The sequence below is a fragment of the Chiloscyllium punctatum genome, chromosome 20, assembly GCF_047496795.1.
Source record: "Chiloscyllium punctatum isolate Juve2018m chromosome 20, sChiPun1.3, whole genome shotgun sequence".
Taxonomy (NCBI): Eukaryota; Metazoa; Chordata; class Chondrichthyes; order Orectolobiformes; family Hemiscylliidae; genus Chiloscyllium; species Chiloscyllium punctatum.
Genome location: NC_092758.1, coordinates 86,391,504 through 86,417,246, shown reverse-complemented (window position 1 = coordinate 86,417,246; position 25,743 = coordinate 86,391,504). Strand labels below are relative to the sequence as shown.

Below are 25,743 nucleotides of genomic sequence, written 5' to 3'. Positions count from 1 at the left end.
CTGGTTTAGAAGGATGCAGACACTATGTTGCAGTTATGCAAAACCCTGGTTAGACCACACTGTGAGAAGATCAGGCCACCACATCTCAGGAATGAAATCTTGGCCTTGAAGGGAGTACAGCAATGGTTTTACAAGAATGATACCTGTTTCACGAGTTAAGTTATAAAGGAGGGATTACACAAATTTCTGAGGAAGGGTCAGTAGACCCGAAATGTTAACTTTGATTTCTCTTTGCAGATGCTGCCAGACCTGCTGAGTTTTTCCAGCCACTTCTGTTTTTGTAACACAAATTGTGCCTGTTTTCCCTTGTGTTGTTTTGCGTGCTACACAGGCAGATTATACCATATAAAGTGCATCAGGACAGAATACAGAATACAGTGTAACAGCCACAGAGAAGGTGCAGAGAGAGAGAGAGAGATCAGAATTAGCATTTGAGAGGTCCATTCTGCAGTCTGATATCAGTGGGGAAGAAGCTGTCCTTGAATCTGTTTGTACGTGTTTTCAAACTTCTTTACCTTCTCCCCGGTGGAAGGGAGTATATCCAGGGTGGGAGGGGTCTTTAATTATATATTTGCTTTCCAAGGCACTGAGAAGTATAGGTGGAGTCAATGGATGGAAGTCGAAAAGTGTGGCGCTGGAAAAGCACAGCAGGTCAGGCAGGTTCCGAGGAGCAGGAGAATAGACATTTTGGGCATAAGCCCTTCAACAGGAATGGATGGAAGGCTGGTTTGTGTGATGGACTGGGCTGTGTTCGTGACGCTCTGTAGTTTCTTGCGGTCTTGGGGAGAGCAGTTGCCATACCATACTGTGAAGCATCCATACATGTGAAGATCATGCACAGACTGGGTGAATGTTGACCACCACTCAGCCCACATTGACCTCTCTGTCCTCAGCCTACTCAAGTGAAGCTTATTGTAAACTTGAAGACCAACATTTCATCTTTTTGATTGACCACTTCACAGCCTGCCAGATTTAACATTGCTCAAACGTTTTCGATTGTAACCTCTCTGTCCTCATTTTATTTCTTTTGACTGGTTTGGTTTCCCTTTTCACTTTTGGAAAGCTATTCAGAATCCAGCCAGTCCTGCCTCCCAAAACATAGCTTTTGTTTATTTACACGATCTGTCGCCACCCCCTTCCACATGGGATTCCTTTAGTATTTCATTTCTCCTTCCTTAGCTCTATTTTATCACAAGCCTCCTCTCCCAACACCTTTTCACGCGCTCAAAACCACTCATGGGGATGGCACGCTGGTGAGCACTGATGCCTCACAGTTCCAGTGACCCAGGTTCAATTCCACCCTCGAGCAACTGTCTGTGTGGAGTTTGCACATTCTCCCCGTGTCTGCGTGGGTTTCCTCCGGGTGCTCCAGTTTCCTCCCACAGTCCAAAGATGAACAGATTTGGGTGAATTGGCCATGCCAAATTGCCCTGTAGTGTCCAGGGATGTGGATTAGCCATGGGAAATGCAGGGTCACAGGGATAGAGTGGGTCTGGGTGGGATGCTCTTCAGAGGATCTGTATGGTCTCAATTGGCTGAATGGCCAGCTTCCACACTGTAAGGATTCTAACTTGTCCCAGTTCAAATGAAAGGTAACAGACCTGGAATGTCAACTCTTGCTCCTCTCTCCACAGATGCTGCCTGATTGAGTAAGTCTGGAGTTTGAAACTCTTGCTTCAGGTTTCCAACATTTGTGTTTTTCTCAAGCATTCAGTTGCCTGATGGTTGGCGAAAGTGCCTTTTAAAGTGCCTAAAATCCTCTGTAAACTGCCTTGCTTATTCTGTCATTCTCCCCTCATGAGAGACTTCCTTAAACTCAATCCCTTTGCCTAAAGATTTGGTCATGTCCTCATATTCCCTTACGTGACTTAGTATTCAAGTCTGAGTTATAATAAAAACTGAAAGAACTACGGATGCTGTAAATCAGAAACAAAAACAAATTGCTGGAAAAGCTCAGCAGGTCTGGCAGCATCTGTGGTGAGTTAATGTTTCAGGTTAAGTGATCCTTCCTCAGGACGGTGATGTGACTGTGGAAATGGGTTTGAGCAAATGTTGGTCAAACACCTGGAGCAACAGTGGAATTAATGACAATGGACAACAAAAAAGATTGGAACAGAAATCCAGTTCTGAGGAAGGGTCATTCGACCCGAGACTGTCTCTCCATAGATGCTGCCAGACCTACTGAGATTCTCCAGCAATTTGTTTTTGATTTACAATGCTCCTGTGCAGAGGTCTGTTTTGTGATTTGAAACTTACTATAAAAATAGAAGTTGTTTTAAGAACAATTTTGATTGCACACGGTTTTGTGACAAAACTGAGTGTGTTCAATTGGATTATTGGTTTCAAGTAATCCATAAAATTGATATTAAAAATTATAGAGATTACAATGACTAATATGAATCCAGTTTCCTCTCAATTCCAGTCTCAGTAAGTTCTCCCAGACAGCACCCTGAGTTATGTCTTTTCTAAAAGGATGAGGGCAAAATTTAAAAGTGTGACGATGATCTCACCAATGGATTGAAGATCTGGCCTTGCATTGCTTATTTCAGTTGTTTGGCTCTATATGGAAAGAATGACAGCATTTCCTTTGAGATGGATAGTCTACCGAGACCCCAAATTGTTAAGCTGACGAAGTGCTGAGTTTGCATTTAACGTAGCAGGACTCTGGTTTCTAAATGAATGGATTAGCTAAAATGGTGTGAAATTAGAGTGAAAGGGAAAAAAAACTAAATACAGCCCAAACTATTTACATGCGTGACACAGGTGAAAATTCTGATGGTATGCCTCAAAGTGTTTGTGGCATGAAAACGAATCTGGCTAATCCAATCAAACTCATTTTATGTCTCAAACCAAAATCTGGCTGTGACATAAAAGGTCAGCGTTACCTCTGCTGCATTGTGGCGCAATTTATGATGTTTTGGAATCTGTCTCTTGCGGCATGATGTGGAGGTGCCAGTGTTGGACTGGGGTGGACTAAAGATCAGGAGTCACACAATGCCAGGTTGCAGTCCAACAGGTTTATTTGAAGTCACAAGCTTTTGGAGCACTGCCCCTTTGTCAGCTTCACCTTCTTACAGGCTGCTGCCTGTACACCCTGATCACCTCAACGTTTTTTGATCCCCTTTTCACTCCTCATCACTCAGTTTCTATGTGGTCCCACTACCCCCTCCAACCAACTCTCCCCACATACACTTCATGCTAAATCCTTCTCTCTGTTTTTCCATCAAAGTAACAGCAACATGAACTGGTGGAACACCCCTGGGCTGAAACCTGGTAAAATAGGCATCACCTTGCACAATACAGCCACTTTCGTTAATAGAAGTTTGTTCCTCATTCCAATAACAATAATAGATTCTGCTCTTACCATGCAGCTATCTGTGGAGACTTGCTTCCCAGTTTATATGCTGAGTCACTTGCTTTGTGAAAACAGCTGCCAAGCAAGTGAAAAGCTGTTAAACTCTCTAACCTGTGCCCGATTTCCAGATTCACAGCTAACTGACAGCATTTCCAAGGAGTCAGCTTTCTGTGTTCTTCCAACATGTGAATATTTACATTCCCAGCCAACTGAGCAAAACATTGATCAGCAGCAAGTGAACAGATTGGTACAGTGCCCAGGTTGGCAGAGTGGGGAGTACGGTAGATCAGAGAGTGTTCTGTAGAATAGACAACAGAGGATGTCTGTGGAGGAAATCATACACAGTACAGTAGGGTGTTGGAGAACAAGCAGTGTAACATTCAGGAGAGCTGTTTTGAATGAACAGCACATTGTACAGGAGAGACGTGTAGCATGAAGTGCAAATACAAACAAGTCTTCTACACATTGCACAGTGTTGGACACTGGGAGGTGCAGAAATGCACCACAAATAATTATTGTTGGATGTGCTGAGACTATAGAGCATTGGACTGGGATGTCTGAGACTGTAGAGCATTGGACTGGAACATGGTGAGACTGTAGACCATTGGGCTGGGATGTGCTGAGACTGTTGAGCATTGGACTGGGATGTGCTGAGAATGTAGACCATTGGGCTAGGATGTCCTGAGACTGTAGAGCATTGGACTGGGATATCCTGAGAATGTAGGCCATTGGATTGGGATGTGCTGAGACTGTCCAGCATTGGACTGGGATGTGCTGAGACTGTAGACCATTGGGCTGGGATGTCCTGAGACTGTAGAGCATTGGACTGAGATGTCCTGAGACTGTAGGCCATTGGACTGGGATGTGCTGAGACTGTCGAACATTAGACTGGGATGTGCAGAGACTATAGACCATTGGGCTGGGATGTGCTGAGAGTGTAGAGCATTGTACTGGGATGTGCTGAGAATGCAGACCATTGGATGGGATGTGATGAGACTGTCGACCTTTGGGCTGGGATGTGCTGAGTGTAGACCATTGGGCTGGGGTGTGGTGAGACTGTAGACCATTGGGCTGGGAAGTGCTGAGAATGTAGACCATTGGACTTGGATGTGCTGAGAATGTAGACCATCGGATTGGGATGTGCTGAGAATACAGACCATTGGGCTGGGATGTGTTGAGACTGTAGACCATTGGGCTGGGATGTGCTGAGACTGTAGACCATTGGACTGGGATGTGTTGAGACTGTAGACCGTTGGACTGGGATGTGCTGAGACTGTAGACCATTGGGCTGGGATGTGCTGAGACTGTAGACTATTGAGCTGGGATGTGCTGAGACTGTAGACCATTGGACTGGGATGTGCTGAGACTGTAGACCATTGGACTGGGATGTGTTGAGACTGTAGAGCGTTGGACTGGGATGTGCTGAGACTGTAGACCATTGGGCTGGGATGTGCTGAGACTGTAGACTATTGAGCTGGGATGTGCTGAGACTGTAGACCATTGGACTGGGATGTGCAGAGACTGTAGACCATTGGACTGGGATGTGTTGAGACTGTAGAGCGTTGGACTGGGATGTGCTGAGACTGTAGACTATTGAGCTGGGATGTGCTGAGACTGTAGACCATTGGACTGGGATGTGCAGAGACTGTAGACCATTGGACTGGGATGTGTTGAGACTGTAGAGCGTTGGACTGGGATGTGCAGAGAATGCAGACCATTGGGCTGGGATGTGCTGAGACTGTAGAGCATTGGACTGGGATGTGCTGAGACTGTAGACCATTGGACTGGGATGTGCTGAGACTGTCGACCTTTGGGCTGGGATGTGCTGAGACTGTAGACCATTAGACTGGGATGTGCTGAGAATGTAGACCATTGGGCTGGGATGTGCTGAGACTGTAGACTATTGAGCTGGGATGTGCTGAGTCTGTAGACCATTGGGCTGGGATGTGCTGAGACTGTAGACCATTGGACTGGGATGTGCTGAGACTGTAGACCATTGGGCTGGGATATCCTGAGAATGTAGACCATTGGGCTGGGGTGTGCTGAGACTTTAGAGCATTGGACTGGGATGTGTTGAGACTGTAGAGCATTGGGCTGGGATGTGCTGAGACTGTAGACCATTGGGCTGGGATGTGCTGAGACTCTAGACCATTGGACTGGGATGTGCTGAGACTCTAGACCATTGGACTGGGATGTGCTGAGAATGTAGAGCATTGGACTGGGATGTGCTGAGAATGCAGACCATTGGGCTGGGATGTGCTGAGTCTGTAGACCATTGGACTGAGACATTATGCAACAGTAGAACATTGGATGAGGATGTGATGAAACTGTACAGCATTTGACTGGGTACTGTTGAGACTTAACATGTTACTCAGAGTGGAAGGTTAGTTCGGAACCTTGCTGTGTAATCTCTGGTGTTGCTAATGTGCCATGTATCCGCTATTCTCATATCACAGTTCCAGTTTAAACTGATATCCTTTGCAGCTCATGGTAAAGTCTTTCTAACCAGTGAATCAGTGTTTGGTCTGTGATCTGCTGACCAGCTTGTGTATGACATTTAGCCTGAGTTGCATTTTCTATTGGAGCCTACAACATACAGAAGTGGCACAGTTGCTAATATCCCTCCCTCTGATCTTGAAGTTTTGAGTTCAAGTCCCCCCAGACATGGATCAGGAAGGTGGGTTTAGATGGGTTGAGTATCAACATGCAAATCTTCCCAACACAAACCAAGAGCAGGTAGTAAGACTCGTGGTCAGCCTGTTGCCATAGCAACCCAGGCTTGCTGAGTGAACAGTGACACCTCTCCATCTATCACAGACATATTTTCACACAGCATATGGAATTAAAATCTTAACTAGCGGTGAAAAATCTGAACTGACACGGAGTTAGCAGAGCAGCTCCTATCACTGCTGTTCGCTTAAATGGGAAAAATAACCTGCCAAATTACCTGCTAGTCATTAACCTTCTAATGGAGATATCGTACAGTGTAGAAAATTACAGACCAATCAGCCTGACTCCAAAAAAAAGATGTCTCTCAATCACACGATCCCTCAAGACACCGATTCACTTTACTCTTGCATTTTTCAGTCTCCACTCAGTTGCAGCCTTTCCGTTAAGTAGCTGAATCCTATCTGTCTCTGCATCTCTCCTCTTCTCAGTGTGAGGCTTGTGTAGCTTAGATCTACAGCCTGTGGCAAACTATTCTCTTGAGATTCTTGAGTTATGTCCCTGATGCTTCTGTTCCTCAGTATAACCAGCCTCAGGCAATGTTTATAGAACAGACGCCCCATCAAGCCCTTAAGTTGATTGCTCACTGCTTCACAGCTTTTGCTGCCCTTGTTTTTCAGATAGTTTCAGTTTCAGCATTGCTACAAATACGGTAATTAAAATGTAATAAATCACTTTGATAACTCCAAAACTGAAATCATCGTTTAATCCAGCTCACTGACCAGGAGTATTAACAATAATTTATTTTACATATATTTGCATCATTTTACAAGGATGTTGCCTGGACTCAACGGACTGAGTGATAGAGAGATGTTGGACAAGCTAGGACTTTTTTCTTTAGAGTGTGGGAGACTGAGGAGTGTCCTTATAGAGGTGTATAAATCATGAGAGGTATGGATAGGGTGAATGCACTCAGTCTTTTTCCCTAGGGGTGGGGAATCGAGGACTGGAGGGCATTAGTTTAAGGTTAAAGGGAACCTGAGGGGCAACTTTTTTACACAGAGGGTGGTACTCACATGGAATGAGCTGCCTGTGGAAGTGGTTGAGGCGGGGACATTAACAAAATTTAAAAGGCATTTGGATAAATACATGGAGAGGAAATGATTAGAAGGGTTTGGCCCAAGTGCAGGGAAATAGGGTTAGCATGGATGGGCATTTTGGTTGGCATGGACCAGTTTGGGCCAATGGGCCTGTCTCTGCGCTGTAGGACTTTATGACTCTATGTCTCTATTACTTTGCTTTTACTTATTGATGCATCCCACACTGGTGATATTGCAACTTTTTAAGTTTCAAAAACAATTTTCTGACAGTGTGTTCCATGTATCTTGAGTCCAGCTTTGGAAATGGAAAACCAGTGGCCCCTGGTTAAATATGAGTTCTGATTGATGATAATGAACTCTGCAGATGGACATAGTTGTGACTTAGATTTCAGTGTGTCAGCATCAATGGAGCTCTTCCAACTTGAGCCAGGGAGGGTTGCTGCAAGACAGCTTCGCTGGCCTCATGCCTGCAAATTGATTGCACCAAGACATGATGTGATCAGGCCGAAAGCAATCATTGTGGCTTAGTGGTTAACACCTCACAGCGCTAGGGATCCGGGTTCGAGTCCACCCTTGAGCGACTGTCTGTGTGGAATTTGCACGTTCTCCCCATGTCTGCGTGGGTTTCCTCTGGAGTTCTCTTCCTTTCACTGACTATAACGCTGAAGTCAAATGGAGACACAGTGGGCAACATGGGGACAAAATGGTTAATACTGCTGCCTCACAGCACCAGTGACCCAGGTTTGATTCCAGCCTCGAGTGACTGTCTGGGTGGAGTTTGCACATTCTCCCTGTGTCTGCGTGGGTTTCCTCCCACGGTCCAAAGATGTGCAGGTTGGGTGAATTGGCCATGCTAAATTGCCCCATAATGTCCCGGGATGTACAGACTAGGTGAGTTAGCCACAGGGAATGCAGGGTTACAGGAACAGGGTAGGTAGTATGTCTGGGTGTGCTGCTTTTCGGAGGGTGAACTTGATGAGCCAAACGGCCTATTTCCACGCTGTGGGGATTCTGTGAACTGTGTAATCCGTAATTTTGGTGTCTAGTCAGGAATGATCATGAAGCTCAGTTCTGAGATGAAGTCTCGAAACCTAACAGCGATGTCTTCTTCCTTGTGTTTTTTAGTGTCCTCTATGGAAACAAGATTACTGAAATCCCCAAGGGTCTGTTTGATGGGCTGATATCGATTCAGCTGCTGTGAGTAGCAATCCATTCATAAAATTAAAATGACCTACAGCAGTCACTGTAATGTCAGGGTTACTGAAAATGGCTGCATGTTCAAAATGATTTATTTAATCAAAATTGTTATGATCCTTTTAAAATGCAGCTGTCCAAGTTATGGCTCCAGATTAGCCCTGCAGTTGGAACAAACAGTATAATTTGACTCCATCTGAGTCATATGAAAGGAATAAAATTTAATATATTCTGGACTGAAACTTCTTAAATGACATAAAAAAATCAAAATGCATTGTTGTCAAATAGTCTGATTGAAGATCTGAAAACAAATGAAGCTTATGTTTGGTTTTTTTATAGCACACATCCTTTTAACGTAACATTTGTCTTTCACATACAAATCAAAAGTTGTGCTTGAGCAATAATTTGAGGCACATGAAAGTGGAAGGCAGTCTGAGGTGGCACTATTGATGGAGTATTTCTTAAAATGAGATGATGCTTGAGTATGTGCAATTACAGGGGGACAAACTCCAGATCATCATCATACGGAGGCATTTGAGAGCCTGGGTCTCACCCTGACCATCCAGGAGACGGAGGTCATTCACCACCGTGGCCTAGCATTGTGGAGCGAGCCCTGGAACATCAAGGTCAACAGGGAGGCCTTACAGCACGTTGACCATTTCCGATCCCTCGAGAGTGTCCTGTCAGCCAAAGCAGCTATTGGTGAAGAGATGCAGCACTGCCCCCGGTGTGCTAGTGCAGTCTTCAGCGGCCTGAGGGAAAGGGCGTTCGAGGACAGCATCAGATCCGACACCAAGCTCGTGGTGTACAGGAGCTGTGGTGGTTCCCACCCTCCTATGTGGCTCTGAGATGTGAACTGCCCACAGCAGGGACCTCAAGGTACTGGAGCAGTCCCACCAATGCTGCCTGGACAATATCCTGCCAATCCGCTGGGAAGATAGACACACCAACATTAGTGTGCTCGATCAGGCCAACACCTCCAGCATTGAGGCACTGACACCCATCTTGATTGGCTGCAATGGGCTGGGCATGTCATCTCCATGATTGACACGAGACCCCCCCCCCCCCCCCCCCCCCCCCCCAAGCAGGTGCTCTCCTCCCAGCTCTGAAATGGCAGGTCAGCCCCAGGTGGGAGAGAGGAAGTGCTTCAGCGATACCCACAAGGCCTCACTGGGAAAGTGCAGCATTCCCACCGACACCTGGGAATCACCAGCCCCAGACCATCCAAAGTGGAGGAGGAGTATCCAGTAAGGTGTGGAGCCCCTCCACACTTGCCATCGGGAGAAAGCGGAAACTAGAGGGAAACAGCGACAGGAACGCACTGCCACGCCAACACCCCATCCACCACCTTCCCATGGCCACCCCCAAGTGTAACAGAGCCTGCAGTAGCTGCATTGGTCTGTACAGCCACCTACAGACTCATCCTGAGAGTGGGAGAGAGTCATCATTGCCTCTGAGGGACAATGATGGTGGTTTCTCAAAAACGTTTTGCCAAATCTACTTGGTAAACGTTGAAAATGTATATAGATCAGTTTGGTGACAGATCCAAGAGCAAGTGGGGCAAACCTCACTGGAGGAAGAGAATTGAGACTTTGAGGCCGTGTGCTGCCTATTATAATGCTATATCCACAGGCAATGTGAACAAAATGTTCTGAGCAGGGGTCGGCTCAGGAAGCTTTTCGGGTAAAATGTTATTGAATTGTGAATGGTTAATATTGAATTGCATAAGAATGTATTGCACAGATATAGGCTCTCAGACTATGTTGAGGTTTATTCTCCATGTCAGCCTCCACCCTCACTACTTCATGTAACCCTATTAGGACATTCTTCTGTCCCTATCTGACTTATACACTGTCCCTTTTAGAGAAAGAAAAATTGAAGCAGAGACAATTCAAAGTTTATGCAATCAATCAACATTCTAAATTGTGCATCAAAAACTTGGTGATCATTGGCAAATTTTATTTGATTAGATTAGATTCCCTACAGTGTGATAATAGGCCCTTCGGCCCAACAAGTCCAACTGACCCTCTGAAGAGTAACCCACCCAGACCCATTTCCCACTTAACACTACGGGCAATTTAACATGGCCAATTCACCTGACTTGCACATCTTTGGACTGTGGGAGGAAACCGGAGCACCCGGAGGAAACCCACGCAGACACTGGAAGAACGTGCAAACTCCCCACAGACAGTCACCCGAGGCTGGAATCAAACCTGGAACCCGAGTGCTGTGAGGTAGCAGTGCTAGCCATTGAGCCACTGTGCCACCCCCATATTTAGCATGCAAAACTAATATTTCACCCCAGTGCATTCAGGGCAAAGCCATCTGGGGACAGAGGTCATGTGGTTTCCATTAAAAACTAAAATCAAGTATTTTCAATCCAGCAAAGATGTTTCTGTAGAGAAGCTTCAACTTGTGAATAGAAAGTTCTTTATTCCTGTCATTAAATGTGGAGAAGTAATATCATTTACATTCCTCAAATTGTTGGTGGACTCTAGAGTTTTGCGAAAGTGATCACCACCAGCTTTTGAATCTGCAAGAGAGCTATTGCAAAGCAACGTGAGTGTTCATAACCAGCACCAAGCTCCTCCTGAACCAGCCCAACCTTGGCTTGAATTTGAGAAGTATGGATGTTGTGCAAACCAATTAGATGCGTTTTGGTGGTTGGGGGGGGGGGGGGTGGTGGGGGGAGAAATAAGCTTCAAACTAACACCTTGATACTTGAGAGGAGGAGTGAATTGGGTCTGTTGCAATGTCATCCAACAAATCCTAATTTGGCACCAGGATGAGTGAACTGCCTGAGGGGGAGAGCTTGAATTTCATTCATAAATTAGTCCGCTGACTGCAATCCACTTTGAGGTAAAATTGCTACATTTTGTCAGCCGACATGGCCATGAATCCCCAGCCTTCCTCTGATAAACTCACCTCTTTTGTTTAATTTTGAAATTTGCTTTTCCTTTCCTGCTGTTGGAGAAGCCTAGCACTTGAGGAACAGGAGCCCATTTGCACTGATTCCTATTCCAGTATAATCTCTGTGCTCTGTGACCTACATTGTCTCCAGGGCAGGCAAAGTTTAAAATTTTTATGCTTGTTTTCAAATCCCTGTGTAGTCTCATCACTCCCTATGTTTTTCTGGTCCCCATCTCTCTCAGGTTGCAGACTAGGTGGATTACCCGTGGGAAATGCAGGGTTACACGGATATGGTAGGGGATGGGATGCTCTTCAGAACACCAGTGTGGACCTGATGGGCCAAATGGCCTGCTTCCACACTGTAGGGCTTCTATGATATCCTTGTATCACAAATGTGGGTACCCTATTAATAGCAAAATCATAGTAGAGGATGTCTTTAGCCTCTTACACATGCCCAATTTTACTCACTGCACCACTATTGACTGAGCATTTGCCTGGATTCTTAGCTGACAAATACCCTCCCTCACCTGTCTGCCTTTCCCCCATAATTTCCCCCTTAAAGACACTTCATAAAAAACCTCTCTCTGAACAATCACCTGACCTAATATCTCTTTATGCGGCTCAGGGTTGTACTTTGCTAATAATTCTTCTGTGATTCTGTAGCTTGCTATGACACTAAAGGCTCTGCGTAGAGTATACCTCTACAGGTGATTAGACAGCACAGGTCAAACACTGGGCGAAGGTGTGTACTGCACAAGCTGGAGTTATCAGAGTCAAGAGTGTGGTACTGGGAAAGCACAGCAGGTCAGGCAGCGTCTGAGGAGCAGGAAAATCGATGTTTCGGGCAAAAGCCCTTCATCAGGAATGAGGCTGGGAGCCTTGGGGTGGAGAGATAAATGGGAGGGGGGTGGTGGGGCTGGGAGAAAGGGAATTGGGAGTGTGATAGGTGGATGGAGGTGAGGGTCATAGGTCAGAGGGGTGGGTAGTGCAGATAGGTGGGAAAGAAGATGGACAGATAGGACAGTTTGTGACAACAATGCTGAGCTGGAAGTGGGGTAAGGTGGGGGGAGAGTCAAACACTTGTTGAGGGCTAATATCTGTAGAGGTTCAGCACTGATAGAGCAAATCGCCGTGTAGGTAATTTGAAACTACAAGTGCAGTGTGGTCTACGTAAAGTTTGTGTACATGTGACTGAACAGTTCAGGTTCAACTCTAGTTGATATGCTAGCCATTGGTACATGTGATTGGACAGCAGTCTGATAATGTATTATATGGCGCTGACCTGACACTGATGCCTGTCTGAGTGACTCCATACTGAAGTGAACGGAATCTAATTGGACCATTTTTCTCCACATTCTGCAGGTTGCTAAATGCCAATAAGATTAACTGTTTGCGTGTGAACACCTTCCAGGACTTGCAGAACCTCAATCTCCTTTCATTGTATGACAACAAGCTCCAGACCATCACGAAGGGACTGTTTACACCACTCCGTTCCATTCAAACCCTGTATGTATTGTGTTTTATTGGGAACTCCATTCCTGTTTTTAGAGACTTTGCTAAAAGAGGAATTCAACTGAGTGCCATTTCTGTTATTATATATAAGAGACTCAGTGGAGACCACAGAAGCACTTCCTTTCCTTCGGAAGGTTATAGAAGAGGGGAAACTGAGAAAGTTATATAAAGGGTCTTAATGGCAGGATTGGAAACCAGTGGATCAAGAGGAAGTCAGTTTTTAAGTCACTCGATGTCTTGTGGGTTTCTTCAATTCTGCATTAGACTTGGTCAGCTCAGAATAATCAGCAGCATTCAAAGGCAAATGAAACACTTCCTGCTGATCTGGTCCTCACGGTTTTAGCAGGCTGAAGTTCTCATTGCAAGAATCCAGGGCATATGTCAGCATCATGGTGCACTGGCATGTGCCTTTGCAGCTGCATAGTCTTTTCTGTTTGTCTTTTCTCCTTCACTCATGTCCCAGTCTGACCGGGCAGTGAGAAAGGTGCCAAGTAGCAGAAAGAGATGTAATTTCACATTGCTCTCAGTGCTCACGTTTGAGGTGGGTACTGGCGCATTCTGTGGCGAGGTCAGGTACAGCAGAGGACACAGAGTGGATGTTGGGAAGATGTTTCCACTGGCAGGAGAGATGAGGACCCGATGGCACAGCCTCAGAGCAAAGGGCAGACCCTTTAGAATGTAGACAAGGAGAAACGTCTTTAGTCAGAGAGTGGTGAATCTGTAGAATTCATTCCCACACAAGGCTGTGGAGGACAGGTCATTGAATATGCTTAAAACAGAGATAGATAGATTCCTGATTGCCAATGGGATCAAAGGTTACAGGGAGGAAGCGGGAAAATGAGATTGGAAAACCTATCAGCCATGATCAAATGGCGGAGCAAACTCGATGGGCTGAATGGCCGAATTTCTCTTCCTATGGTTTTACACCCGGTTGAGTGAAAAAGGAGAAGATAAACTTAAGGCTGGCTGTAGTTGTCATGATTTAAAGACCAACCAAATTTTTTAAAAATCACATTACATTTCAGGAGTGAAAGTGATTACACTTGGAGAAATCATTAGATAACAATCCAGTCCAAAACATTTTGGAGAAGCCCAGCAAGTAAAGCTGGGAACAATTTCTGTTGGTAATGTGAACTGTCTGAGTGCCTGACACACACTGTGTCCCACTGTCCTCACTATCTGAGTGACTGAAACTCACTGTGTCCCACTGTCCTCACTGTCTGAGTGCCTGACACACACTGTGTCCCACTGTCCTCACTATCTGAGTGACTGAAACTCACTGTGTCCCACTGTCCTCACTATCTGATTGCCTGACACACACTGTGTCCCACTGTCCTCACTGTCTGAGTGACTGAAACTCACTGTGTCCCACTGTCCTCACTGTCTGAGTGACTGAAACTCACTGGGTCCCACTGTCCTCACTGTCTGAGTGACTGAAACTCACTGTGTCCCACTGTCCTCACTATCTGAGTGACTGAAACTCACTGTGTCCCACTGTCCTCACTGTCTGAGTGACTGAAACTCACTGTGTCCCACTGTCCTCACTATTGTCTGAATCAAAGTTACTTGTGAAGTTTCTTAGCAGCTAACCCTGTTACTGGTGCAAGATCAGGATACAGACACCTCACAACATACTATCGTTGCACTGCGGTGCTGATTTTATTTTCTGACACAGGGTAGATATAGTCTTGACAATTGGCCATCAAAATTATGCTTTGTGTGAAATAGATTTTGAAATAGATGGTTTAATTTACTTGTTGTTTCATCTGTTATCCACAAACTAACTTTCTGGTGATAATCTCTGTGAACTATATCAGCGCTGATTCTAGCCCAAAGGCTAGGATTAGGATCAGGTTATGGAATAGGGGCGTAGGTCATTCAGCCCCCTTGAATTTCTTCTGCCATTCAATGAGATAATAATTAGCTTGCAACCTTCCTCCATTTAACTAGACTCATAGAGTCATAGAGATGTACAGCATGGAAACAGACCCTTCGGTCCAACCCGTCCATGCCAACCAGATATCCCAACCCAATCTAGTTCCACCTGCCAGCACTTGGCCCATATCCCTCTAAGCCCTTCCTATTCATATACCCATCCAGATGCCTTTGAAATGTTGCAATTGTACCAGCCTCCACCACTTCCTCTGGCAGCTCATTCTATACACGTACCACCCTCTGAGTGAAAAAGTTGCCCCATAGGTCTCTTTCATATCTTTCCCCTCTCACCCTAAACCTCTCATTCTGGACTCCCCCACCCCAGGGAAAAGACTTTGTCTATTTATCCTATCCATGCCCCTCATGATTTTATAATCGCCTATAAGGTCACCCCTCTACCTCCAACGCTCCAGGGAAAACAGCCTTAGCCTATTCAATCTCTCCCTATAGCTCAAACCCTCCAACCCTGGCAACATAATTGTAAGTTTTTTCTGAACCCTTTCAAGTTTCACAACATCTTTCCGATAGGAAGGAGACCAGAATTGCACGCAATATTCCAACAGTGGCCTAACCAATGTCCTGTACAGCCGCAACATGACCTCCCAACTCCTGTACTCAATACTCTGACCAATAAAGGAAAGCATACCAAACGCCTTCTTCACTATCCTATCTACCTGCGACTCTAGGTTGGTAATGTAACCCCAAGTGACCTTGCCTAATAAAAATCTTTCAGTCTCAGTGGGGAAGTTTTAAATTGTGTGCACCTCAGTTTTAGGAAGCACTCAGTCTCATTACGTATTGCCTTCGACTCTGGGATTGCTTGGTTAATCAACACTGAATGGCTTTTGAGTTACATTGTGTAACTCAATGTTACCATCATTGTGAATATCATCACAATCTTGTTCCTCATACAGCTGTAATGGCTTTATAATCCCTTCGTAAACTCTATTATACAGTATGGTGGGAATCGGCCCTTTCAAATCCCTAGTTTGCTTTCTTCCATTGACTAGAAAGCTGAAGTTAAATGGGAACACAGTGGAAGCCATGGTGGCTCAATGATTAGCACGCTGTCTCACAGCGGGAGGGACCCAGGTTTGATTCCAGCCTCAGGTGACTGTTGGGTGGAGTTTGCACATTCTCCCCATGTCTGTGTGGGTTTCATCTGGATACTCTAGTTTAAGGTGTGCAGATTAGATGGATTGGCCATGCTGAATTGACCCACAGTATCCAGGTATGTGAAAACTAGGTGGATTTGCTATGGGAAATGCAGGAATAGGGTGGGGATGTGAGTCTGGGTGGGATGCTTTTCAGGATTTTAATATGGACTTGATGAGCTGAATGGCCTGCTTCTGACCTGTAGGCTTTCAATGAGACCAAATTTTAATTCAGAGCATGATTACATAATAATCAGATTTTGTCTGTGACTTATTAGAATGAAAATAAGGTTTGATTAATTTGCAAATCAATTTTTAAAATTCTAATCATAGAAGAGTTTAATTTTTATTTATTATCTGCATACTATCCTCTAACCTCTGATCTCAGTGCAACACTTAAAACCTTTCATGAGTGGAAATTTCCGTTTTATTTTTCAATGACTCCAGCTGCAGTAACCCATACCTCTCTCTTATTATCCATTCACGGTGTGCACTTGGCACTGGTTTGGCCCAGCAATTTTTGTCCATCAATAATTTCCCAAACAGCAATTAAAATTCAACTCCAATGCAATGGATCTGGAGTCATGGGTGGGCCAGACCAGATAAGGATAGCAGATTTCCTCCCATAGAAGACTCTGATGAAGCAGATGGGTTTTTCTGACAATCAACAATGATTATACAGCCACCATTAGACTAGTTTTTTTTCCCCGAGGTGAAGTTAGCCAGGTTCCCAAACTCAGTAAGCCCTCCCAACTGACATCCTGAGTTACAGACTGTATTTCTCCTGCTGTTCAGCCAGTTTACCAAGACGCTTAAATACTTGAACATTTTTTTTAAAATATAGAATTAAGTCATAGAGATGTTTAGCACGGAAATAGACCCCTACTCGTCCATGCTGACCAGATATCCAAAATGAATCTAGTCCCATTTGTCAGTATTTGGCCCATATGCCTCTAAACCTTTCCTATTCATATACCCATCCAGATGCCTTTTAAATGCTGTAATTGTACCAGCCTCCACCATTCCTCTGACAGCTCATTCCACACACACACCACACTCTGTGGCCCCTTAGGTCCCTTTTAAATCTTTTCCCTCTCACCTTAAACCTATGCCCTCTAGTTTTGGACTCCCCTGCCCTGGGGAAAAGACCTTGGTTATTTATCCTATCCACGTCCCTCATGATTTCATAAACATCTGTAAGGTCACCTTCCGACACTCCAGGGAAAACAGCCCCAGCCTATTCAGATTCTCCCTATAACTCAAACCCTCCAACCCTGGCAACGCCCTTATAAATCTTTTCTGAACCCTTTCAAGTTTCACAACATCTGCCCTATAGCAGGGAGACCAGAACTAAATGCAGTATTCCAAAAGTGGTGTGTGTATGGAATGAGCGGCCAGAGGAAGTGGTGGAGGCTGGAACAATCACAATTTTCAAAAGGAGTCTGGACAGAATAGGAAGGGTTTAGAGGGAAATGGGCTAAGTGCTGGCAAACTGGACTAGATTTATTTAGGTCATCTGGTTGGCATGGACAAGTAAGGGTCTGTTTCCATGCTGAACACCTCTATGACTCTGTGACTCAAAGTGGCCTAACCAATGTCTTTTCTACAAGGCTTCTACATTGTTTTTTGTTGTCCCATAAATAATTTGTTTTTTTTCATGTGGCACCTTCAATAACACAAAATGCATCATTGCAGAATTGTCGAATTACCAAGCCTCGGACATTCCAGGGAAAATATACTTCCGAAGATGATCTGTGATAGTGCCATCGTCTCTAAATGGATAGACTTGTCTTGCAATCTGGTTAACTATTGACAGCTAATATATGGAATGTTGCAGTGTCTTAATTCTTTGGTTTTGAAGTTATTTGTCCTTTTCTATCTCTCTCTCTCTCTCTCTCTCTCTATGACAAAATGTTTAAACTCAGCCACTTGGCCCAGAATCCTTTTGTGTGCGACTGCCATCTGAGGTGGCTAGCTGACTACCTCCACAACAATCCGATTGAGACCAGCGGTGCCCGCTGCACCAGCCCACGCCGACTGGCCAACAAACGGATCAACCAGATCAAGGCCAAGAAGTTCCGATGTTCAGGTACAGTGCATTCTGAGGCATGAGCTGTGGATCCAGTTGAACTTGGTGGGGGTTGAGGGGGGGGGTGCCTCTTGCTCAGAAAGGCAATTGAATTGCTGGTGAGAATGGAGTGTGGGTTTAGTCCCTTTGGACTGACAGGACACAGTCAGGAACAGGGATTGCCGAAACCTACTGCGAGATTAAGAAGGCATATAGTGTGCTTGTCTTCACCGGCTGGGGCATGGAGTGCAAGAGTTTGCAAACCATGTTGCAGTGATACAAACCCCTCGTTAAGCCGCATCAGGAGTCTTGTGTGCAGCTTTTGTCGCCACACTAACAGAAAGACGTGGAAGTTTTGGAGAAAGTGCAGAGAAGGTGCACCAGGATATTGCCTGGTCCCAAGGGCATTGGCTCTGAGGAAAGGTTGAAAAGACTAGAATTGTTTTCACTGGAAAGATGGCGGCCGAGAGGTATGGATAGAGTGGATAGTCAGAGGTATTTTCCCCAGGGTTGAGGTTTCAGTTACAAGGGGGCACAGGTTCAAGGTTAGAGGGGGAAAGTTTAAGGGAGATGTGTGAGGGAAGTTTTTCACACAGAGCGTGGTAAGAGCACGAAACGCACTACCAGAAGAGGTGGTGGAAGCATGCACCTTGGAACCAAGGGCCGATGGTTTGTTTTCTCAGTATAGTTAGGGCATGATTGGTCGACGCAGGCTTGGAGGGCCGAAGGGCCTGTTCCTGTGCTGTACATCTCTCTTGGTCTTTTGTCATTTCCAATGATCTTTGACAAGCTCACCTTTTCCATGGTGTGCCATCACTTTCACCGAGAGCACAAATTTATGTGTTTGGAAAACATATGTATCAAAAAGTAAGGCTGCTGAAATTAAATTTTACTGTCTGGGACAGCAGTAATTAGGAAACAGGGCCATCTTTGTAAATTAAATCCAGAAAATGTTATTACATTAGCAAGAAGAAAGGCAGGATGGGCAGACACTGATAAATGAGGTTAACTGATTTATTGAAAGAATCCACTCTTAAGATGGTATCTTTGCTTTTTTCATCTTTATAATCAGTATGCTTTTGGTGAACGAGACTGTATTAAAGAATGATGATTAATTTGACAACCTTCTGTTGGTTCTCTGTTTTGACCACTGTTGGCAATAGGTTTGATTAAGTAGTGAAGGGTATTGATATCATGGAGTGTACCTACTGGGAAATGTAATTAGCTGGAGCTCATGTCAAACAACAACAGGCAGATAAATCCGGCTGTCCCTGACACAAAGACAAAACAATAAAATGCCTTGAAACCCTCATAGATCAACAGGAATGCTCTTAGCTTGGATGAAAGTACCTGACCAGCTCGCCCATTCAAGAATAATTCATGGGAGTGTTCTATTGTCTTCAACTTGCTTTCTGCCAGCAATATGACAGACTGGCGTCTTTCACAATCTCATCGACAGCGAAGATACTTTACAGCCATTAACATACTTCGAAAGTATAGTTGCTGTTTTAGTGTAGCAGCTGATATTCAGAGACAAAACCTTTATATCGAGCCCCGATTATACCCCAAGTTTTCTTGAAGTCCAGGTAATGCAAAGGCAGCCAAAAGCACAAAGTTAATATAGCCACTGGGAGTATACTGCTCATTGTAAGGGGGTTCCTCTTCTTCTAATGGTCACTCAGATGAATGAGGACACTTGCATCTCTCACCAACCGACCAATTCATTGCTGCAGAAGGCTGGAGAGGCCAGGTCATTGAGTATTATTTACAGCACATGGATAGGTTAGACAAGTTCTTGATTGTCAAGGGGATCAAAGATTATGGGGAGAAAGTGGGAAAATGGAAAATGAAAAACCTATCAGCCATAATTGAATGGTGGGCCAAACTCAATGGGTCGAATGGCCTGATTTCTGCTCCTGTGTCTTATGGTCATGGGGTCTTATGCATTCGGTGGATTGGCCATGCTAAATGGCCCATGGTGTTCAGGGTTAGGGCCATAGAGGAGAAAGAGAGGACTGCAGATGCTGGAGATCATAGCTTAAAAATGTGTTGCTGGAAAAGCGCAGCAGGTCAGGTAGCATCAAAGGAGCAGGAGAATCGACGTTTCAGGCATAAGCCCTTCCTCATTCCTAAAGAAGGGCTTATGCCCGAAACGTCGATTCTCCTACTCCTTTGATGCTGCCTGACCTGCTGCGCTTTTCCAGCAACGCATTTTAAAGTTAGGGTCATAGAGTCCTACAGCATGAAAACAGACCCTTCGGTCCAACCAGTCCATGCTGACCATGTTCCCAAACTAAACTAGTCCCACCTGCTTGCTCCTGACCTATAGATCCCTCCAAACCTTTCTGATCCATGTTCTTAATCAAATATATTTGAAACATTGTAATTGTACCCACATCCACCACTTCCTCAGGAAGTTCATTCCACACACGAACCACCCTTTGTGTAAACAATTTGCCCCTCATGTATTTTTTAAATCTCTCTCCTCTGACCTTAAAAATGTGCCCCCTAGTCTTGAAATCCCACCCTAGAGGAAAGCCAACTACCATTAACTCTATCTATACCCCTCGTGATTTTATAAACCTCAACTTCCTATGCCCCTCTGGAAAAAGAACCAGCTTTTCAAACTTTCTTTATAAGCTCAAGCCTTCCATATCCAGTAACATCCTGGTAAATCTCTTCTGAACGCTCTCCAGCTTAATAATATCCTTCCTATGACCGGGTGACCAGAACCTCTGCAGCTTAGGTGGATTGGCCATGCTAAATTGTCCCATAGTGTTGATTGGCCAAGAGAAATGCAGGGTTAGACAGATGCAGTAATTGGGTTGGGTTCTCATTGGGCTGCTCTTGGAGGGTCGGTGTGGACTCATTGGGCCGAATGGCCTGCTTCTGCACTGAAGAGATTCTGTGACCCTATGATTCTACATGTGGAATCTTTCGAAGTGAGGCTGCTGTTATGTTGCTGCTACCATTCATGAGAAAGGGTTTCAGAACCACAGAAACCGTCTTAACAGGTTGTCAAAGTGCGATATTTATAATCTGTGATAGAAAGTAATCAGAGAATGATGACTTAGTGCTTTGGTGGGCCAGTCAAACTGATTGTTATTAAGCAAGCTATTTCTATAAGGCTGGGTAGCATTCTTTGAAGTGATATTAGTGCAGCAGTCAGGATGCATCCTTCCAACGATTGAGAAAAACAGGCCATTCTTCGAGAAAGTAAAAATAGACATTTTAAATTTTTCATAGCGCTGTGAAAGCGACTGTTTCAATGATTAAGAGTGAGGCACATTCCCAATCCATTATGTCATTGTAGCCTTCTGCTAAATGCATTGAATTGTCTGTCCTGCTACAGTCCCACTATCAGTTCATTCATAAGTGTGTTCATTCAAAAGATTTGTGGAGAAACTTTACGCGTTTAGTTGACTGAAATACAGGAATAGAGTTCTGTAAATAAATGACGTGCCATTTGTAGGTTTAATAGATGTTCCTTTTTAGTGTGCATCCTTGACAGTTGCTAAACAAACCAAGTGAGTTAATATGTCTGTATGGCTGTATGTCAGTCTTCTATGGTGTTACAATGATGTTTGCAGCAGCGTTTCCTTCCACATCGAGCGTGCAAACAACCTGGGAAACTCTATAATAAAAACCGAAAAAACTGCAGATGCTGTAAATCAGAAGCAACAGCAGAGATTGCTGGAAGAGCTCAGCAGGTCTGGCAGCATCCGCAGAGAGAAATCGGAGTTAACGTTTAATCAACGAGGTAAAAACAATGACTGCAGATGCTGGAAACCAGATTCTGGATTAGTGGTGCTGGAAGAGCACAGCAGTTCAGGCAGCATCCAAAGAGGATGCTGCCTGAACTGCTGCGCTCTTCCAGCACCACTAATCCAGTTAACGTTTAATGCCCAGTGACCCTTCCTTAGAATGGGACCTGGAGCATTAACTTTGATTCCTCTCTACGGATGCTGCCAGACCTGCTGAGTTTTTCCAGCCATTTCTGTTTTTGTTTCTGGGAAGCTCTTGATCGTGAATCAGATTTGGAACTTAAAATTTGAGGATTCTTTCAGATTCACAGCAAGTAGGAAATCCCGCATTTTTATTTTTCTCATAAAATAGCTACTTGTTTTCTCTGTAAAACAGCAACTGGACTGGTCGTAACAAATCGTGGGTCTAATGATTCTCGTGTGTCCACAAATTAGCTGGGAACAGACTACATGTGAAAAGATTTATTTTATTATCAACAAATACTGAGCGATTTGAGCTAACTCTATTTTAGATTTATTTAAGAAGTTCCTACAAACTGCAACAAACAGATTTTACGCATGACCAAACCGAATCCTTCATTGTTATAGCAGAATGCATTGAGGACAGGCAATGGCCCTAGCTATCAGCAGTTCTGAGGAAGGGGCATTGGACCCAAAATGTTAACTCTGCTTTCTGTCCACAGATGCTGCCAGACCTGCTAAGCTTTTCCAGCAATTTTTGTTGTTACACCAGTAGATGATAGGAGCCCTGCCTGAGGTTTGGTCTTCTGTTCATCCTTAATTTTGCAGTTTGCTCTTCACTTGCTCAGTTTCATGTGGTTCAGCATCAGAAGTATTTTCTCCCTCTTCTTCCACATCCAATTAAATCTTCATTTGACAAGTTCTCATGCCTTAGAATACAATCACTGCAAGCTTCTCATCCCCTCTGGATAATATCCGCCAACAATCTTTCTTTGCCCATTATCCTGAGAACTTCTGAATTGTTCTTGTGTTCTCTTCAACTGACACCCTCTGTTTTCTCAGGAACCACATTCCACAACTTTTTGAGTCCTTGTGTGGTATAATAGGATATATGTTGGACGTGACAATGTATCTGATCATGTGACTCTGACAACTCCAAGGCAGATGTAACTCAAATGTGTTTCTGTAGAGAGAGATCGAGACACCAGAGAGCTGTCTTCAAGAAGCATCTCTGTGCAGATGTAAATCACAGAATATTACATGATAAAAGGAGTTCACAAGCTTTACGTAGAAATAGGAAACTAGAAGCCTCGGGGACAGTGTATGTGCAATCAATCTGCTCAAGATAATGCCGTATCTCAATGTGCAGGTAGCGGTTTGATTTAAAATACAAGATAAAACAAATTGGATGCCCTAGTTTCTGAAGGTCCACATTTTAACTTCATAAAACAAGGCAATCAACATCATAGTCTTGACAGTGGACTTTGCACATTCTCCCCACTTCTGTGTGAGTTTTCTTCAGGTGCCCAGGGTGGCATGGTGACTCAGTGGTTAGCGCCACTGCTTCACAGCGCTGTGGATTCAGGTTCGATTCCAGCCTCAGGTGACTGTCTGTGTGGAGTTGGCATGTCCTCAGTGTCTGCGTGGGTTTCCTCTGGGTGCTCCTGTTACCTCCCATTGTCCAAAGATGTGCAGGTAATGGTGGATTGGCAATGGGAAATTGCCAGTAGTGTTCAGGGATGTGTAGGTTAGGTGCATTAGTCAGGGGTAAATGTAGAGCAATAGGGTAGGGGAATGGATTTGGGTGGGATACTGTTCGGAGGGTTGGTGTGGGTTTGTTCGGCCGAAGAGGTTAGAGACAGAATAAATGAGAGGGCAAAGACTTGACAGATGATTATTATGGGGAAAATCACTAGTCTCGGCATCATAATCAGGATTCAGCGACAGAGTTTATTGTACAAGGAAACCAGAGCTCCGGGGAGAAAGAGAGAGACGTGCGGCAGCATGGCTTTCAGCTGTGAGCCTTCTCTCCCCCTTGGAGCATGTGTCACAATACTTTATACATTTCATGGTATAATGGTCCAGCTTTCGAGTCTTTGTGCAGCATGGTTTGTTCACAGAAAACATTACAGAGTCATTGTCAGTTTCAGAGGAATGTTACAGAGTCATTGTCAGTTTCAGAAGAATGTTACAGAGTCATTTTCAGTTTCAGAGGAATGTTACAGAGTCATTTTCAGTTTCAGCAGCTACACAGAAGTCCATTGCTGCAGTAATTGGTCGTGATCGTTCTTCTTGAGAAGGAAGATTGTTTTCCATTACTGCGAAGCTAAGGTAATAACACTTGTATATAAGCAATCTCAGGTAGTTAACATTTCTATTGAAGGTGGTGGCTGGACTCAGAGACTTCGGCGGGCAGTAGATGTTACTGATGTGTATTCTCTCTCCCGCCCACCTTAAAGTAATTATCTATGTTCTGTGTCTATTGTGCTGGTATCCTGTTGGCCTCAGGCTGTATCTGTGTATGCTTCACTGCACTTTTCCCTGTGCTGGCTCAGCGGCCATCTTGTGTGCTAAGTGACCCACTTTTGGCTCAGCGGCCATCTTGTGTCTGTGTGCCCCATGTCAGAATGCCCCGTGTCAACTCCCACTTCACAGTATAATGTGGTAGCAGGTGAGGTTATACACTTTGGCAAGAATAATCAGAAAGCTGAAAATTATTTCAATGCAGAAAGCATTGGGATGCAGAGGGATTTTGGAGTCCATGCACATAAATTACAAAAAGCTAGCAGGTACGGGGGCAGCCAAATGGAATGTTGACCTTTATTACAAAGCGATTGGAATAAATTGCTAAAACAATAGTTAGACCAAGTCTGGAATTGCATGAACAATTTTGGTCCCCTTAACGAGGGAAGATAGACTGACATTGAAGGCATCCAGAGAAGGTTCACTCAGCTGATTGCAGGTTAGACCCTGTCTTATGAGAAGGGAGTGAATAGGTTGGGCCTATACTCAATGGAGTTTAGGAGAATAAATTATTACCTTACTGAAGCAGAGAAGATTGCTATGGGGCTTAACAACGCAAATTGTAGGTAGACCCACAATACCCTTAAGGAGGGAATGCCAGGATTTTGACCGAGCAACAATGAAGAAATATTTCCAAGTCAGGATGGTGAGTGGCTTGGAGGGGAACCTGCAGGTGATGATGTTCCCATGTGTCTGCTGCCCTTGGCCTTCTAGTTGGAAGTGGTCATGAGTTTGAAAATTGCTACCTAAGGATCTTTGAATTTCTGCAGTGCATCTTGTAGATAGTGCACTCTGCAACTTCTGAGCATCGATGGTTGAGGGAGTGGATGCTTGTGGATGTGGTGCCAATCAGTATGTACTCTATTCTGAATGCTGTCAAGCTCCTTGAGTGTTGTTGGAACTGCACTCATCCAGGCAAGTGGGGAGTAATGACTTGTGCCTTGTAGATGGTGGGCATACTTTGGGGAGTCAGGAGGTGAGTTACTCGCTGCAGAATTCCTAACCTCAGATCTTTGTAGCCATTGTTTTTTTGTGTCAAGACCAGTTGAATTTCTGGTCAATGGGAAGCCCAAGGATGTTGATAGTGGGGGCTTCAGTGATGGTAACACCATCAAATGCAATGAGGCAGTGGTTCGATTAGAGATGGTCATTTCCTGGCATTTGCATGGCAGAAATGTTACTTGTGACTTGTCAGCCCAAGCCTAGATATTGTCCAGATCTTGTTGCATTTGAACATGGACTGCTTCAGAATCTGAGGAGTCACGAATGATGCTGAACATTATGTAATCATCAAACATCCCCACATCTGACCTTATGATGGAAGGAAGGTCATTGATGAAGCAGTTGAAGATGATTGGGTCTAGGACACTACCCTGAGGAACTCCTGCAGAGATGTCCTGGAGCTGAGATGACTGATCTCCCACAGCCACAACCATCTTCCTATGTGCCAGGTATGACTCTAACCAGCGGGGAGTTTGCTCCCCAATAACCATTGATTCCAGTTTTGCTAGGACTCCTTAATGCCACACTCAGTTGAATGCAACTTTGATGTCAAGGGCTGTCACTTCTCCAGCCAATTCCAGGCAAGCTGGGGGGGTAT

At 44.7% G+C, this 25,743-nt stretch overlaps 1 protein-coding gene across 2 annotated transcripts in view; it reads left to right on the top strand.

Annotated features, from left to right (window-relative positions):
* Positions 1-25,743, top strand: part of LOC140492241 (slit homolog 3 protein-like) — a 670,939-nt gene that overhangs the window by 512,362 nt on the left and 132,834 nt on the right. For both annotated transcript variants that reach the window (XM_072591156.1, XM_072591157.1), the window contains 3 exons: positions 8,248-8,319; positions 12,589-12,732; positions 17,753-17,916. In XM_072591156.1, coding sequence (XP_072447257.1) covers positions 8,248-8,319; positions 12,589-12,732; positions 17,753-17,916 — 380 coding nt within the window. The remainder of the gene's footprint in view (positions 1-8,247; positions 8,320-12,588; positions 12,733-17,752; positions 17,917-25,743) is intronic.